Genomic DNA, 18,712 nt, shown 5'->3' on the forward strand with positions numbered 1-18,712 from the left:
AATAGACTTTCAAAAGTTTCTCGTTAAAAAACCCCAAAATGTTACTTAGAAACATCCACAGCTCCTGTACAGAAAGACCAGCTGAGCCCCAAGACTCGCTAAATAATAATTTCTAATTTTCACAGAACTAATTTTCACAGCCATATTTTAACTTTCCAACTTGGTTTGACTTTTGAAGTCATAAATGGAAGATGAATGATATGCTTTTGTTAGGTAAAGTGTGGTCCCCTCTCTGATATTGTGTTTTTCTGTTTTATTACATCCGGTTAGTAAAATTTTGAGAAATAATTTTGAAAATGTCAAATACACCATAATAAACACAGAGAGCAGCAAAAAAATCAATGTCTTTGAAAAAGACATTGAAAGTTCTTGAAAAATGAAAGGAAGAATGTACATCTACCAAATTAATCAAAATAAATAATGCCCAATTTTAGCCTATTTTCATCCTCTAAAACCGTGCAAGGTCCATAACCAAAATGTGTGCATCAACAGATTAAGATTTTGCAGAATGGTCATGTAATGTGCATTTTTTAAAATTAAAGTTCTGAGGTGTGGAGGAAGGATTTATTTACATGCATCTTGACGATATCGATCGTGAACATTTTTTGGGTCACTATGAAAGATGTCCATGAAAATATCAAGGGAGGAAGCATTTCACAACGACTAGTCACCTAAAAATCAGTCGTGGGATATAATACCCTACCAAACATTTGGCACTTTTGCAGAAAACTACTTACCCGACAATGATAAATAGGATCATCAAAAATAATAATTTACATTTGTTTTTCAAAGAATGGGACAAATATTGCCTCTTTATAAAAGTTGTTATTTTTTTTGGTGAATCTATTCGTGCAAATTAAAGAGAATTTGTTGTCCAAGATACTATTGGGTCTCGTTCACAATTAACTTTTTGAAATATTACTTTAATAACACATCTTGATATATTATTTATGATACCTGACATCCAATGGTTTTTACTTGAAGAACATTTTGAAGAAAAACTGTGATTTCTTCATCTCTTGTTCTTGCTCCATAAGAAAGATGAGGTCTCGGAAGTTGACTCTCTTAATACGTCGGATCTAAGTGGACAAAGAGGGGAAATATGTCACAGTCTGGACATTTATTTTTTTGAAAAATGAATAAAACTGCTGCAAAACAATATAAGAAATATACACTTTAGAGGGCCTGATGTTTTAGACACTAGCAGTGTCTTCCTCACTTTCATTTTTCATTTTTTAGCCTACATTTGGTAAATTAAAGGCATATTATGCGATAGAAGTGTGTTTAAATTGACCAATCCATTTTTTCAAATGCACTAAGTTTGTGTGGTGATGCAAGCACCTGATCAAAGGATGGGTAAACCACAGGACAGTATATAAATGACGTCGGCTATTTAATTAAGAGGCATCTTCAAGACAACGCTTAGTGGCACATTGCAATGGGAATGACTCCTACTGAATTCTGTTCATGTCTAGTACCTGTGATCTGACAGATGGACTCCCTGAGGAACCTCCTGCACCAAGAGACGAGGAACCAGACTGAAACAAAATCCACATACAGTGTTAGTTAACACCAGTTTCAAATCTCAATATATCATAGTAACATAGTTCAGTCTCTAAGGGTTGGTTAAATGAATGCTTTTGACACACTTCACTAGAAGAGCTTGTTACTTGGCCTGAAACTGAGTGACTTGTGATTGACAAGTGATTGACTTGAGCAGACTCGACCACGACTCTCGGTAGAGCTTAGAAAAGATGCTTTTTTCAAGTTTCACCTCGAAAAATAATTTAGTTTTTTTTCAGTTGCTTTTTTCCTAGCAATATAACATTTATTAACCTTTGAATGAGACATCGAACGAAAAACTCCACCCATGTTTAGTTTATTATTTCTTCACAAAATTGTAATTATTGGCGCTCAGATACAGGTAGTTATAGTTTAGTTATAGTTATAGTTTAGGCACTACAGGTAGTTATAGGCAGGGTGGTTTGGGGCGGTATATAGACTATTGGGTTAACCCATAGAGTGCTGGGGTGGTTCAGGCACTACAGGTAGTTATAGGCAGGGTGGTTTGGGGCGGTATATTGACTATTGGGTTAACCCATAGAGTGCTGGGGTGGTTCAGGCACTACAGGTAGTTATAGGCAGGGTGGTTTGGGGCGGTATATTGACTATTGGGTTAACCCATAGAGTGCTGGGGTGGTTCAGGCACTACAGGTAGTTATAGGCAGGGTGGTTTAGGCAATATATTTACTATTGGGTTAAGCCATGGGTCCCTGTAGTGCCTGAAACCTCCCTGCCTATTACTCCCTGTAGCACCCAAAACTGCCCGAGCAGTCAGCAATTTTATGGATCCTTCAGTGAATAAATACAATGCAATACAATGGAGGAGTGTGGCCTGGTGGTTAGGGTTAGTGACACATGATCAGACGGTCCAGAGTTGGAATCCAACTGCATGGTGTTTTGCTTTCTTGGGCAAGCTACTTCACCCCACTTGCCTCTCTCCACCCAGGAGTATAAATGGGTACCAGCATTAGCTGGGGAGTAACCTGCGATGGACCAGCATCCCATCCAGGGGGAGTAGAAATATTCTCAGTTGTTTCATGCCACAGAAAATGAAGATAAACGCCGGCCTGATGGGCCCTACAGAGTACCGAAGTGAATACATCACTCGCACAATTATGTGTGTGAAAGACATTAGCGCGTGATTCAGCCCGTGAACCAACACGCACTCATACTCCATTCATTTGCACTACACTTCCCAGTTCAAAATAACATCACACCTCGGTACTCTATTGGCTCATAACAGACTTTACCAACAATGTAATACAAGTGCTAATGGATTACAGCCTTACCCCTGACGATGAGCCCGGTGTGGGCGAGTCTAATTTCCGTTTCTTCCTTGGCCCGATGGCGGCCAGTGCCGTCATGTTAGCCTCCTGTTGTCGGATCTGTTCCAGCTCCATCTGTTGCATCTCCTTGGCTTTCTGCTTGAGTCGGGCCTGCTCCGGATCCTCCTGTTTTGAGCGACTCTGTGAAAGCCAAATAGAATGTTGCCAACGCTTTTTTGTGCATATCCATTGTCAATGTGGGGAGAAAATGGGCATTGTTGGCATATAAAGAAGACATCTCTGGACTCCCAACAATTGTACTCTCTCATTTGCTTACATTGTTTTTCTTCAAATAAACCAAAAAGGGAACCACATCATGACTTTGGTGCTTAATCCCTGGCTATATGGCAGACAGTGCTTTTGACTAGCACCCTTGAACAAATACATTGACAAATTTGGGAACTGCCAAAATATGGTTGGATAGCTCCGTTGGTAGAGCGCTGGGACGGTAATCCGGAGGTCAAATTTTGTGTTCAACTTGAAAAAAGCCTATTTCTTGGTAAAAAAAGGAAGATGTTATCACGGTACAACAATGTTTCCAAGAATCCTTGCAAAAAGATATGACAGAAGTATGACAGTTTCTGATATTTAAAACTCACTAAACCTTGGTCTGCTGGGCCTGATTTCATGGCCCTACTAATTGAGGAATTTGAATTTTGAGCTCATAATTCCTTGCTTACAGTGCTGGCACAGAAATTCTGTATTAACCCTGTAAGCATTAAAATGTGACACAGGATAGAAGCAGAAATTCCTCGCAAAGCTGTGTTATATTTGGGGCCGAAGCGTTGGGAGTTGGAGGGTTGGGAGAGTAAGAATATTACCTTTGCCGCTCGTAATAGAAGTTCTCGCTCCTGTTCATCTCTCCGCTTTCTTTCCAGCGAATCTAGCTGCTCAAAGAACTTCAGCTGGGACCGTACATCGCTTGTCACTTCGTATCTGGAATCGTTCTGCAGTAGAAAACCACAACACCACAATGTGGTTAAGTACATTGGATATATATGAGCATGCTTAATTTCCCGTCAATTATTTCCCGTCTTCAAATAAACCACAAAGGCACTGCTACACATACCCGATAGACCTCCATCCTATGCCTGGCTATGACTCCAAGTTTTTCCACGAGCCCCTTGAGTCTTTCTTGAGCTGCGTGAGAGACCAACTCCATCATGTCAGTCGATGCCTCTTGGATGCCATGTTTGACACCTGTGGGAGTAATGGTATGTTGTTAAAAAAAGGGTGGTTGAGGTGTTGAAATGGGGTGATTGGGGGACAGGGAGGGTGGGGGGGATGGTAGGGTGGGGGTGGTAGGGTGGGGAAGGGGGATGGTAGGGTTGGGGGGGGGGAGAAAAGTGACTGAGTTGTACAAGTCAACAAATATACTTTCTATGTTAGAGACGAAAGGCCTGAAGCAGCAAATAAAGATTGCATGGCGTTATGGTATGATGTCACTTCAGGAAGAAGAAGAAATTTCAGGGTTTTTTCAACAGTGATCAGACTGAAGGAGCTGGGTTAGCTGCCCCAGTAACCTCCTGGAATGCGCCCTTGCGTACCATATTGCTCTAGATTACATACAAGAATGGTACTGTGTGATCACTCCCGAGTGTTCCATGTGTACACATGCTAGTTTGCGGGGATTTAATGAGAAATACAACCGTGATTTTTATTTCATGGAAAATGTCTTGTTCCCAAGATGAACATTTTCCAGGTCTGATGGTACATGTATCATGTAAAATTCATCTGGACTCCTGATCTTGGCATTATTTTATCTCATTATCCCACTTCAAAGAATTCATTGTAGCATTTAAATTGCACGTCTGTAATATCAAAAGGCATCTGAGACCTGTTTCAGATTGATGTAACCTAGTAAGTCACACAAAACCAAATCGTATTAGGAGCAACTCATGTTGACTCAAATGGATTTTGGTGTCAGATAGGTGAAATTTTCTTTTCCACTGACTAGAGTACAGATTTATTTGAAAATTATTGCAGTAGTTGATTCTTCGACGTAGTCACTCCTAACTATTTAAAAGGTCAAATGTTTCATGACTTAATTCAATTTTGTTTTTGACATATTGGTTAGGCCATGTCTCTGGGATGCAGGTCTCAAATGGATTTGATGGCACTGTTTTACAACCTTCAGACTAAGCTATGGACGGCTACTTACAGATTTCATTGACTCTGGACTGAAGTGGGCCTGAGAAGAGGAACTTTTCCTCCTTGATGGAGCGGAGTTGGGTACCAATGAAGTCAGCATTGGTTGCTAGGATACGAGCGCTCTCTTCCGAGAGATTGACTCCAGCCATGGAGGTGACATCATTGATGTCATCGTCGTCCCTTCAAAGATCAGAATAATTGTCATTATGAAAAAAAGAATTTTGTTGAGGCAATAAAATCACAGACAAAAATGTGTAGTAAGGAGAAGTTTGAAGTAATCGAAGCATCTATCGAGTAATCACTGCATCTGGCCACAGAACCTTGTCTACATTGTATCCACACACTCTATATCAAGTGTGTAGACTTTGCACTCAGTTTTATTCCATATTCAGATCTTGTTACTGTTCGAGGGTTTTGAACTATTTGTTTAAAGCAGAGTTACTTCTTAAATGTAACTTCTTAATAGCTATCGCAAATAGGTTTACATGACACACTAGAATAATGAAGGAATTCAGCTTAAAAAAATCCCAAGATATTTGGAGAAGTAACCTGTTTTTGATCAGCAAATTATTTCTGTGCTTACCACTTATTTCCCAAGCTTATCGGCTCTATATTATTGTCCTCCTTGTTTTGAGGAAAAATATCAAAACCAAGAAACTGAGGCACTTACTTGAATCCCGAGGACGAATGATCTTTAACTTTGTCTTTTTTACTGGAACTAGACGAGGAGCTACTTTTACTGGAGGATTTACTGGAGTGACTTTTGGACTGGCTGGATCGGGATGAACTGGAGTGGCTTGAACTGGAGGACTTACTGGATGAAGTAGTTGCTACCGTCTGATGATGACAAATTAAGAAAGATCTCATCTTAGCAGCAGTTGTATAGGGTTTACAGAGTCTGTGGGCTATTTGGACACTGGTCAAAGAGGGCCTGCCTAAAGACACGTCATCACAGTACACTCACGAACCCCGTTTCAATGGCGAAAGCATTGTTCAAGCTACTGTGAATAGCTACTGCCCCACGACAGCTTACACCATTGAAGGGGGCCTTCATGATAGAAATGACAGCATGCCCGGATTGACTTACTGACTGGATGTCAATTGTGAGCTGGGCAGTTCCATCATATAGGATAAGCCCATAACACCAATAAATGGGCTAAATCCGCCTCATTTTGTAGACTGATGCACAAAAGGCTTCTAGAGAATAGCCATTCTGAATCAACTGAATATTGAATCAACTGAATATTGAATCAATTGAATCAACTGAATAGAATTTTGTGCACCCTGAGACTACCTTTGCTAGGGTTGCTGTGTCTTGTTAGTACACGAATGTATGCTAAAGCACAAAAATTCAAGGTAAATTTGGACGGTAGACACCCAATCTTAAAACTGATGAACATGTTCCCATTAACTTTGTTCAAGAACAAAAGTTTGGCGCAGTGTTTACTCAATATTAGAGCCAAAGTTGTACATTCGCACAAGCAGTTTGCACACAACTGACTTTCATCCGCTGAATCCCACCTGAGCAAGCTGGCTGAGTTTCTATCAAAAGGGGTCCTACTAAACAGTGTCAACAAGCGTCAACAAGCGTCAACGGTCGACAACAAGCATCAACAAATTTTGTATATGCTTTTGAACATTAAAAGTAGCTTTATATGGTAGAAAAGGCAATAAAGAACATCTTCTGCATATCAATTAAAGTTAAAATTATTTTAAAACTTGTTTTTTTGAACGCGAAATGTACGACCAATTTGTTGATTAGTGTTGGCCGCCATTTTGTTCACGTATAGCTTAGCCGTACTACGCATGCGTGAAGTGTACAGAGCCATACTACGCATGCGCGAAGTGTACAGCACCATCCAAACAAGATGGCGACCAACACTAATCGACAAATTCGTCGTACATTTCGCGTTAAAAAAACCAAGTTTTTAAATAATTTTAACTTAAATTGATATGCAGAAGATGTTCTTTATTGCTTTTCTACCATATAAAGCTACTTTTAATGTTCAAAAGCATGTACAAAATTTGTTGATGCTTGTTGACGCTTGTTGGCGCTTGTTGACGCAGTTTAGTAGGACCGATAAAAAGCTCTTGGTAGCACTCTCTTATCTGTGATTTTGTTTGACATCAAACAACCCACCTGTGCCTTGGATTTCTGTGCAAATGTGGGCAGCTGGGGCATCTTCATGTTCTGCTGCTTGTTCTTGGCAGCCTGGTGCTGCTGCAGCTGCTGTAGCTGCTGCGGCGTCAGGTTTAGCGTCGTTGTCTTACCCGACCCAGTGGCCAGGGTAGATAACAGGGTCGGCTGAGAGGCCACGATGCTTGACAGGGTGCCAGTAGCAGCAGGGCTGGAGGTGTTCATGGTCTGGGCTGCAGTCATGGTGGGCGCGCTCAGGCCTTGGATTTGCAAAGACCCGCCTTTTTGGAGGGTCTGGCGAAGCAGGGGCAAACTTTTCTAAATAAGAGAAGAAAAAAATTTGCAATTGAAAATTTGTTAATACGACTGGTCTCATCATCATCAAAAGCAAACTAGCTTTGTGCATACATGCTGTGCCTAACAAAACATGGCAAAAGATTTATTTTTGTCTCAAGCCTGTAAAATACAACAACATTCTGTCAGGGACTGGGATATTTGAAATTAGGGTAGGTAGGCAGGGGATTTTTTTTTTTGGCAAATTTTTTTGTGTGTACGATCATATGGAGGCATCTGTGTGTAGCCAAGGGTAAATGGTAGAAATTGATTAATTTGGGTGGTTTTTTTTTTTAAATCCCCCCCCCCCAAATTAGGGTAGGGGCTGTCAGAATAGGGTAGGTAGGGAAACCGGAAGCAGAAATACATATTTTTTAGGCCTTATGCATATTTCAATTAATGAAAATAGCAGGTGAAGTTTGCAGACTTATCAGCATACAGCAGCTGGATGGGGAACATGTGCGTGATTAAGACAGGTGCATTGTTGCAAGGCATCTATAGAACCATGGTCACAGCGGGTAATGTATGACATCATAAGTAATTCTGGATCCAAAGTATCAATCAAATAAGGGGGCTTTGATATGTTTATCTTTGGGCACAGGTGCAGTGAAGTTGGATGGTAGCAACCAATTTCACAACCAGTTTCCCCTTTGAAGTTGATATCAACATTAAAGGGGAAACTGGTTCTGAATTTGGTTGCTATGGTAACCATGTACATCCTATAGGACTTCTTTGGATACCTTATTGACCCCCAATTAACAGAAAGGAAAACTCACCCAATTTCATGCCAATCGGCAAAAGTGTTCCGAAGCTATTACAATAAGTTTCACAAGGGGGGGGGGGGACATTTTGTTTGCCCCCCCCCCCAGTCCTGATAGGGTTTAATCACAGCCCATTCAGATATTTCCTTAAGCATTCTACTGTGCATTTTAACATGCTTCATCACAGTGTGAAACCTGTTGAATCAAACAGAATCCATCAAGAGAAAGATCAACAAGATCCAACAGTAATTGCCAGATGTAGGATTTTGTAAGATTTAGTTGGGTTTCTTCTAAGGTTTTAGAAGCCAGATTGGATGGATACCTTCAGGAAGGGTATAAGGTAGGGCTGAGGGGAGGACTTCAATTCCTTCTGAAGCTTGGAGGTGAACTCTTCTGGCTCTGTCTTACCGTCCTGTTAAAAAAATATATTTAAAAAAAAAAAAGATAGAAAAAAAAATCCATTACTCAAAATCAATGCTTACTTTTATAACACAATTGCATCATGGACTAAAATTCCTTGGACATTCACTTGATTCTACCAATCTCCAATCAGTGGTGAGTGAACCTGAGGCAAGGGACATGTGTTCTCAAGACCTATAGTCATGCTCCCCTTATGCCACCCCCTTCCCCCACCGGCACCCCAGCTAGAATTCAAAAAGCTAAAAGGACAAGCCAGTCCCTCTAAAAAAACACATTTTTGGTTTAAAACCCATTTGTGCCCCTCCCTGGAAAATATCTACTTAGCCCCCTGCCTAATGCCCTGCTAATAGGACCCTAGTTATGCCACCAAACCCAGCATTTCAAACGACACTTTCTCTGTGCTAAAACCAACTTGTTAAGATATGCAGTGCCATATAAAACTTTGGATAGTTGATTGGTACTGTGAATGCACAAAAGCACATGTACCAAATAGTTCAGTTATGATGATAACAATGGAATTGTACAAACTTTCAGCAATATGAAAACTCACGATCAGATTTTGCACCAGTTCTTTGACGTTCTTGACAGTTTCTGCCGGTTGGTTGCCATTGGATGCCAGCTTGATCAGAGTCGTCAGAAAGTTCCGACACTTTTTGACGTTCTCCATGGCTGACTGGGACATGGGTATAGGCTGGGGCTGAGCACCCCCTACGACAGGTTGTCCAACGATTGGGGTACCACCAGCCGCTCGCTGTATGGGGACAGACCCACTTGTTGAAACGCCTACCATTTTGGACATGGTCCCTTGCACCCCTTGGCTGCTCATACTAACGGAGGGGGATCCTGGGGCGCCACCCACCACAATGGGCGTGGCTCCCTTCAGCTGACTGATGGTTGCATTGGTTGTGTTCATGAGTTGGCCCATGTTGGGTCGTATGCTAGACTGGACGACAGTGGTGGGCTGGGGACTAGGTCTTTGTAATGTAGTGGAGCCAGGCTATAAAATAAAAAGTGGGAATGATTGCTTTAAATAACTTAATTATTTCACAATATCTACTATTTCTTATCATCTGAATTAAAACAAAATAATTTCTAGGTAATTAACTCAGGTTATTTCTGCATTTACAAATGTAAATAAAGAAGCTTGTGCTAAAACCTATGCTGCCAGGTGCTGAAAGTGCCAAGTGCCTTCCATTATTAGACACGTGCATGTTTAATTCAGGCTCCATAATAATTTTACACTAAGTAAACCCACGACACTGAACCAAGGCTCATAGATATGATGGAGTGTGGTTGCAAATAAACAAAACAAAAAAAGATGAACAATCAGAATCAGTTATAAAATTAATATTTTACAATCAAATATATTGGGACTATAAAATATCATAACAATTTATTAAAATAACAGTACGTGTCTGGTCCCTGGACTCTTACATAGCAATGAAATCAGTGGTTCAACATACATACCTGCACCTGTCTATACGTAACAGCCCCAGGAACTGTCCCACTTGGTAAATGTTGTATTTGTCCCCCAGGTCCAATTGAACTGTTCACTACAGCATGAATGTTACCATCTTTGTTTATCAACATAACGCCGGGAGGTAATGATGTACCCTGGGGTAGACGAAACTGTACAGCTGTTCCTCCTGGGGTCCTGGGAGCAATAACTTGTGGGGATGCCAATCTCACTTGTTGTACCTGAGGGCTCGCAGTGATAACATTATGCATTCCGGAAGTTACACCAATTGGCAACTTCACTTGGGATACGGTCGTGGCTGCAATTGTGACAACCGAACTGCTGGAAGCATTGGACTTAATAATGTTAGGAGATTGGACTTGTAACGTAGGCGCAGGCCGTAGAACTATCTGGGGCTGCGTGGTGCTTGTGTTCACATTTGAGACCGTTTGGTGAGGTGTCGGTGCTACGATGGCTGTTTTAATTGGTTGCTTTGCTGTGCTTGTCAAATGTTCCCTAATCGAGAGACTCCCAGCATGCCCAGCTACAGTATTTTGTGCTGATGCTTGCGCTGTATTGACCTGCTTCTGTCCACTGATTCCTGTACTTGGTGATGAGCCTGAACTTAAGACACTACTTGTTACTGTTGTCAAAGCCAGACCAGTTTGTGTTACGTCTGCAGTTTTTCCCTGCTGTTGCACATTAATTCCCACAGTTTTCACAACAGTTCTTGCATTTGACTCCAGCACAGCACTTTTAACAGCGTTATTGTTGGATGAATTTCTACCTGCAATGCCCGCTGGAGTTGTAGTAAAGACAGTTCCACCCATAGTGGCCGGTAATGTGATGACTCGAACACACGTTGTTGGAGTGGGAACCGACGAAGTAGTTAGTTTGCCACCGCCGGGGCTGCTCGGCGTGCTCGCACTGTTGAGGGCAATCGCAGCACAATTGCCGTCCCGAACTGCCACCCCCGTACTTGGTTTTGATTCGTTACTGTTCTGGACAGCAGCAGTAGTTCCTGAAGCAGTGGGGGCAAGGTTATCGAGGGCTTTACTGTTGCCGGAGGAGGGCTGTTGCGACGCGGCCGTGACCACGACAGGGACCGTGGCGACCGCGCTCGGCCCATCTTGGCCCGCGTTGATTTGCGAGGCGTTCGGGTGCGTCGAATTCCCGGTCCCGTCTCCCGAAGTAACACCGGGTTTACTCACATGATTCGAACCAACGGAGGCAGTATCGAGTGAACTGGAAGTTGGTACAGTATTTCCAGCGGCCAATTTTGACTCTAGTGATCCAATCAGTGCGCTTACTGCTGTTTCGTCGACCACAGACGAGAGAATATCTTCGATGGACGTTGTGCCCGCCATCTTTACCCCGCGATGGCATAAAAGATAATGAAACAGCGCATGCGCAAAGATAATATTATGGGATGTGGCTGCAATTAGAGGGCGCTAGACATAATTACTGGTGGCTAAACCTTTTGGGTTAAGGTTAGGCAGTACGGTAGTCTATGGAATAAAATGCATATTCGAGTCTGCACAGGTAACATCAGATCCTCAAACGAAAGGCCTACGGTACGGAAGCAATTTAAAACAACGCATGTAAATTATTTTGAACGCTAAACTTTAAAAAAAAATTCTTCTGGTTCATCTGCGGTGACTGCATATAAGACCTAATTTGAAATTAAAGAAGTGACTGTGTTCTCTGCGAAATCTACTGCAGTAATTTGAACTTGTTAACACGGTTGTCGTAATAGAATCACCTGACCTGAGAAGTGCATTCTTTTGTTTCGAGTGAATGTTCCCTTTTTGTTTGATTCGTTCGCATCAATTATAGCAAGAGTAAGTTTAAGCGTATTTTTCGCTATAACGTAAAGTAATCGAAATCTGAATAAAAACAAATCCACTTCTTTTACATGTATTTTGGCTTTACAGACCGGACTTGAAATTTTCGAATTATTCCATTTAGTCGCGCAAGTAAATATAGTTAATGTCTCTGAGCGTATTCCACACTAGAAATTCGTGATAAGACTAGAACAATAAAGGAACCCACAATGTAGGATTTGATCGCGGTCTTATTTTTTCTCCTAATTTTGTGTTGTCATTATATAACATTCCTAAACAAAAATCAAATTCCGAGTTCACTGTACACTAAGCATTGCATGGAAGAAGAAAGGCTGCCAAGGCTTGTGCGAGGAAAAGGACACGAATTATAAATTTATCAATTTCTGCCCTACTTATTTCAAGTTTCAAATACACCTGGGGCCTACTTTAAAAAGCCGTATTGAACTGTGTCCTGAATGGACAGCTAATTTGGGAGCACTAAACGTTTGTGTACATGATACATCCCGACTGAGGACAGTAAAAACAAAAGAGAACCGATCCATTATTGTCCCCGAAGGGCGATCATTCTGTTGTTTGGAGCAGTCCTCACTCGTGTATGCTTAGTCTATTTATGTTATATTTTTGAAACAATAAGAAACACAATGCCCAGTCGAGCCTCGAACGTAAAGTACGATGGTGTGTTGCATTCGTGTGTTATATAGATGCCTGTAATTGGGGAGGGGGGGGGGGTATTTTGATCATTAGGCCTAGCAGCTGCCACAAAGCTGCGACCAGGGTGACCGTTTTAGCCGATTTTCGGCTAACTTTGACAGATTTTTTGTTAAAAAACGAGTTTGAAAGAAACTTTGACAGAATGGATATTTTTGGCAGATTTCTGGCAGAATTCTGCAAAAATATAAACAGAAATCCATAGCAAATTTGAAAAAAAATTGTACATTTGTTTAAAAAATCCTTGCATAATGGGACAGGTTGGCTGGTCTAGGGGGTTACTGGGAACCTGACTTCACGCCGCAACCACGTTTTGCCTGAAAATATACCCAATAATGTTATAACATCTTTATGTGACTATAGATTGTTAATAATGTAATTTGAACCTTAATTAAGGCAGTACTACAAATCTGCATGTAATTTTAAGGGGTTTTAGTGTATTTCGCGGAAATCTGGGGAATTTGGCAGATTTTTGATAAATCTGACAGATTTTTGAAGCGCATTTAGCAGAATTTACGGTCCTTACGGTCACCCTGGCCGCGACCATAACTATAAAGGTGTCCCATGCAGGCCATTACCCAATAGACACAGAAGGCACTGTGCCTCTAGGGCCTACGAAACACTTAATCCGGGCCTGGTCCCATGAGTATTTGGCCATGTTCCCGGCCGGATTCGTGTATAATTGCTGGTACTATTTGGTAAATTGGCAAGCACATTCACTAACGTCTGAATGTAGCAACGGGATAGCGCCACCATTCTTTCTGAGAAATTCAGGCAAACTTAGACTCACAAGGAAGGACATATCATACTAACAACTACACATTGCACCGGACGTCACATCTGAAGGCGGCCGCACAAAACTGCCCTCGGTGAAGGCGCATCGTGTAAGGGGTATCTCATACATTGCGCATGGGTAAACTGCATAATAATTCCAAAATGTTTACTGAGTTGAAATAATTATGCTTATTGTCTTGCTTGTCCATGCGCTATGAATTGAGACTCTTTCCGATTCTGTAACCCCCAAAGTCGCGGATTATGACATATTCTTGGTGAACGACGGGACAAATCAGGGAATGCCTTTTTCCCCTTTGAGACTTGGCAAAATCGAGGCAGGGTAGGTGTTTGGTGTATAATTTTCATTTCAGTTGAAAATGGGCAAAATGTCGCCGGTGGAAAGCAAGTTTCCCAGCCCAAATTTATTTTCCCCCTCTTTTTATTTTAATCTAACCTTCATCTGAGACTCGAAGAGGCTTATCTTGTGGATAGCGGAAGCCCGCTCACTGCATATTTGAGAAACTATTGTATCATCCTCTGAGATGGGATTATCATCCTCTGAGATGGGATTAAGATTTCACGTCCCACTTCCGTGCACGCTCGCCGTTCCCAACGGTTACACCCCTATTTTCCGACACCCCTCTGTTCCGTCGACACCCCTCTGTTCCGACTGCACATATTCCTATTCCTAACCCTAACCCTAACCCTAACCGAGTAACCCAACCCTCAACGGGAGTAACACAATCTTACGTGCGGGTTGGCGGAACATCTATAGGGGTGTAGGAACATTGAGCAGTCACCCTTCCCAACATGCATCCACTACGCGCAAAATGTAGGACTAGTACATGTACACATGCAGGATCAGACACCTATTAAAAAGATGAAGACTGCCCTCACTTGTTCTGATTGTTAATTGTAATGCTTGCGAGTGAAGTGGTCTCACTCTCAGTATACCGTCCCACTGAAATTAAGCATTTCTCTGCGAGTCAGGCCGATAAAATGTTGTGCCTGGCAAGGTGCCAAATCTTTCGACGGCCCCGTTTTCAAAGAATTTCAGGTAAATTGAAGAAACGCCAATATAATCTTAAAACTTAATTTTTCATGAAATAATAAGATCTCCAGACTCGCTAGAACTAAGCGATCTTACAGACAATTTCAATATTACTTAGTTTATTAATACAATTGTAGTTTCAGAAAACCTACAAAAATATGATCGAAGTGTTTAATAGAATGAATTTCAATGAATCTCTGAGTACCTCCGTGTTCCCTTTTGAAGCTAGCTGTTTATGAAAAGGTTCTGAATATTCTAGAATAGCGCTTAATGACCAGCTCTTGGATCATGCTTTTATGGAATCAGTTCCCACATGATGACCGGGATTACGATCCAATGGAAAGAATGTTCCAAAGATCAAATTGAAACAAAGCCTTCTAGACTATCAAAGGAAGTTAAAAAATATTACAATAATATAATACAAACAAAAGAGGTCAGTCGGCTATTGAGCAACCTCGTCCCCAGGGTGTCGAGCAGTACGCGCCCGCCACTACCTGCTCTCTCACCCTGGTATTGGATCATTTGCATGTGCAAGATTTTTGCACACGTATGCAAATGAGAACAGTCTGGTGCCTGGATATGCGTTACACATTAGCGTTTGTTTTTGTATGCGGTGTCTGGGGTAAAAACAGAGTCAATTCGTAGCAGCGCGAGCACGGCGTGAGTTACGAAAACACGATTTTTGAAATCAAACTGTAACGATCTTATCAAGACAACATGCAGTATCATATTTCATATTAATATGAGCAAATTGGAAAGGAAATTAGTATTTTCGAGAAGGCGTGGACGAATGATAGCGAAAACACGTACTGCACGTTGTGAATATATAGCACCAAGTACACGATAAAAATCCATTACTAGCCAATTGCGGTATCCAATCAGGATACAAGAAGAAAGTTTCCTATCCAGGGTTTACTATTGGAAACGCGGTTGGAAATAAAGTAAGCACTGGGGACGAGGTTGGCTATTGAGTAATAATTTTACTAGTATAAAATTATGTCTGGAAAGTACTGACAAGCTGTTACTCAGCTGTATAAATAACACGAAAATAAACACGCGTACATGAACAGCGCCCTTAAGCGTCGGATGATGTGTCCCCCCCCCCCCCCCACCACCACTAAAGCCCAACCCCTGCTTGCACTTTGAATTTTTTATGGTCAGCCGCCGGATGGAAAATTACCAGAAAAAAAGTCAGGTAAAGCCCAGAAGATTTAGAAAAGGAACACAATTTCGCTACGTTATTTCCGCTGCATTATGAAGAACACTTTTCGTTTGCACGTCGACTCGTAATTTGAGTGAACAACAGCTATAGAGAGGCAAATCTCCGATCAAGGCCATGCGATACACATAATTCCCGCTAACACGCCGGGACAATCTTTCTCTGCATCAACCGACGATTCAGTCTCTTCTCGCTTGACGCGCGCTGAAAGGGACTGACATTTGAAATGAAATTACGATTCCCGCATTTTCTCACCCAACACAATCAATATGTAACTCGCTTTTTTGCAGGACCTGTAATAACTCTTTCAATTTTCATTTTGATGTGAAGAAATGTTATTGATTTTCTTACTGGATATCCTCCATTGTTGAAACGAAGAGATGTTTTTGTGTGATGATGTGGCAAAATGTTTACAGCGTTGTGGAGTTGTGTAAGCTTCCTATAGGCCTAATATGCAGTTAAGCTGACGTCTGTATGTCCATTCGGTTCGGTGAGGTATAACACTAAAAGATGTACTATCTGTGTTATTTTTTTTCTCGAGATTTTTTGTTAACTGATATCAATAGTTATCTCCTTTTGAATGAGACACTGGGCACACGTTCAGCTATGGAATAATGACTTTACATATTTCCAATTATTTTCAGCAGGACAAATATACTTCAGTTCTGAAGGGTAGACTGGTTCCTGGCCCTATCAAAATGTTTAATTGAGTTGCAGATGCCGAAAATAGGGGGGGGGGACGTTAAAATAAACCATATTAGTTGAAAATTCCTTTGCATATTTTTTTTTTGGGGGGGGGGGGGGAGATCACTATTTTCCTGTAACTGCACAAAGGAAATTTGGGGCACACAATTTTGGTTCTCCTTGTTGTTATTCCAGTCACATAGATTCCTGGGGCAGACGTAGCTTTTAGGAAACGGGAGAGGGATATAAAGGGGAGGCATGCCCCGGTAAAATTTGAAATCTACGATGCTTTTTTCTGTGTTCTAAGGCAATTTGAGAATACATTCACGAACTTTAGCATTCCATTTATCATGTTTGGCCCCATTTTACCATAATATCATAACATTAGTCAGTGGCTGAAGGGGGGCACCCCCTGCACCCGCTACTGTATTTTTCTCAAAATGTTGCTTCAAACGACATCTCTGCTATAGGATCGCCATGTGTACGTGTTTAAGTCTGCAACTAGTGTGGGACCTGATATCTATGAATTGTCACTTGTGTAATATGCATTTCTTGCCGCGCCAGGCTACTGATACTGAAAGATTTGCTCAACTTTCCATGCCTTTATCCACTGCTGGAAAATGATAGGCCATGCAATAATCGCTGTCGCGCGGATGTTTAGTTCAGATTCTTTATTCAAAACCCCGTGTGTGAACAAACGTTTTGTTCCCCAACATTTTCTACGTAAATGTAAGGTATTATGTAATTATGTAGATTTTCTGTGACCATGACTTTTAATACCGGATTATAGCAAGCAATATCAAACACTAAAAGTTTGCAATCTACGGACGAAAGAATACCTTTAATCCTCTACAAATTTGACTAATGATGGATTCGAACCCAAGTCAAAGAGATTAAGCCCAGACGGCGACGGAAACGTACTACAGCGACTAGCTGACTCCTCAGCAAGTGCAGACAGATGGTGCATGATAAGTGATGGACCATATCGGGGACAGGATAAAATAAATGAACGACGTTAATTGAACAGGCTGCTTGCGTCCGTCATGGGCAAAGTACTGAGCGAAAAAAAAACCCCAATTTGGAGACATAATGATACTCAATGGTTTGGGAGAAGTTCCCTTTACAGCAAGCATCTATATGGATTTTGTCTTAACTTACTACTTCATATACACGGCAGTTATCTTTAGAGTCTACAGTTGAACAAAGTCAGTTTGACATTTTACAAGATCAACGATAAATGCCATGCTGTCTTGGTGGAGGGGTCCGCTAATAAGTCCGACGCCTCATAGGTCCGACGCCTCATAAGTCCGAAACAGCGTTTGTCCATTGTCGGACCTATATGAGGCGGAATTTATGCCTCTTACGTCCGAAATTTCGGACCTATAAGGCGTCGGACCTATGAGGCGTCGGACTTAATGATACGGCCCCTTGGTGGAGATAGCATGCCGATGTATACTGATCCATAAAGGCGGAGGGTGAAGCTTAGGTTATATATAATAGGCTAGTTTCTTGGGGCGTGCGTCTTCGAGGACAGAACAGCTGATTCTGTAGCTATAGGTTTCATATACCGCTTCATATGATACTAAATACACAGAATGAAGCTCGAGTAATATAACGTCAGATCGTGTATCAATAACCAAATTTATTCTTACATCATCAAAAATAAGCATCACACAGTAGGGTACTTGTGGAGCAATATTTACAAACGTGTCGCTTATATACTGCTATTCAATATTTCCCACAAAACGGCCAATAAAAATAAATCATGTTTGTAGTTTGATAACATGCATTTGAAAGTATGGACGAGGGCCGACCATTATTTACATGATGAATCACATGATTTAATATAAATTAAAAACAACAACGACAAGTATTACTGTAACAATTCAATTGTGTTTTAAAGCCAATGAATGTCTATTTCAAAGTGGCAGGCAGACCGCGCGACATAAAATAATGGCAACCATTATCTACGGAATGTCCAATTTACTGCGGCATAAATTGCGTTGCTAAGGGATACGTGAAGGGCTTCACTCTTGCCCGTCATGTGTGACGTCAGAAGGAGGATTGATATGAGCCAAGTCACGCATTATGGTACACAACTATTCCTGTAGGTGGGGGAGGAGGGGCATAAAAGCTAACTTCCCGCCTTATTTAAATGCAGACGGAAATTATTGTATACTTTCTTTTGTATAGTGTGCAGTATACATGTCAAAAACCTTAATGTTTGATTGGATTTTATGTCATTCTCTTAGGAATAGCTGTGTGTACAATGGACTCTCGACATTA

General features: G+C 41.4%; 1 protein-coding gene across 1 annotated transcript; it reads right to left on the reverse strand.

The window, feature by feature from the left end:
- Positions 1 to 219: 219 nt before the first annotated feature.
- LOC119738810 (transcription initiation factor TFIID subunit 4-like) lies at positions 220 to 11,513 on the reverse strand. The gene is made up of 11 exons (XM_038213772.1): positions 10,158 to 11,513; positions 9,241 to 9,687; positions 8,593 to 8,682; positions 7,180 to 7,494; positions 5,710 to 5,876; positions 5,050 to 5,219; positions 3,958 to 4,088; positions 3,710 to 3,835; positions 2,853 to 3,029; positions 1,479 to 1,538; positions 220 to 1,079 (listed from the first exon to the last, which is right to left on the reverse strand). Exons 1-11 carry the CDS (start codon positions 11,511 to 11,513, stop codon positions 975 to 977), a joined length of 3,144 nt encoding a protein of 1,047 aa, XP_038069700.1. The 3' UTR covers positions 220 to 974.
- Positions 11,514 to 18,712: the final 7,199 nt, after the last annotated feature.

Source organism: Patiria miniata, unplaced genomic scaffold (assembly GCF_015706575.1).
Source record: "Patiria miniata isolate m_02_andy unplaced genomic scaffold, ASM1570657v1 HiC_scaffold_3, whole genome shotgun sequence".
Classification (NCBI taxonomy): domain Eukaryota; kingdom Metazoa; phylum Echinodermata; class Asteroidea; order Valvatida; family Asterinidae; genus Patiria; species Patiria miniata.

Excerpts from the sequence above, each read along its gene's own strand:
- LOC119738810 (XM_038213772.1), bottom strand. The coding sequence starts at position 11,513 with ATGGCGGGCACAACGTCCATCGAAGATATTCTCTCGTCTGTGGTCGAC. Across the intron at positions 3,030-3,709 it reads TTCTATTACGAGCGGCAAAG|AGTCGCTCAAAACAGGAGGA; the intron begins GTAATATTCTTA and ends TGGCTTTCACAG. Across the intron at positions 1,539-2,852 it reads CACCGGGCTCATCGTCAGGG|TCTGGTTCCTCGTCTCTTGG; the intron begins GTAAGGCTGTAA and ends ATTTTGTTTCAG.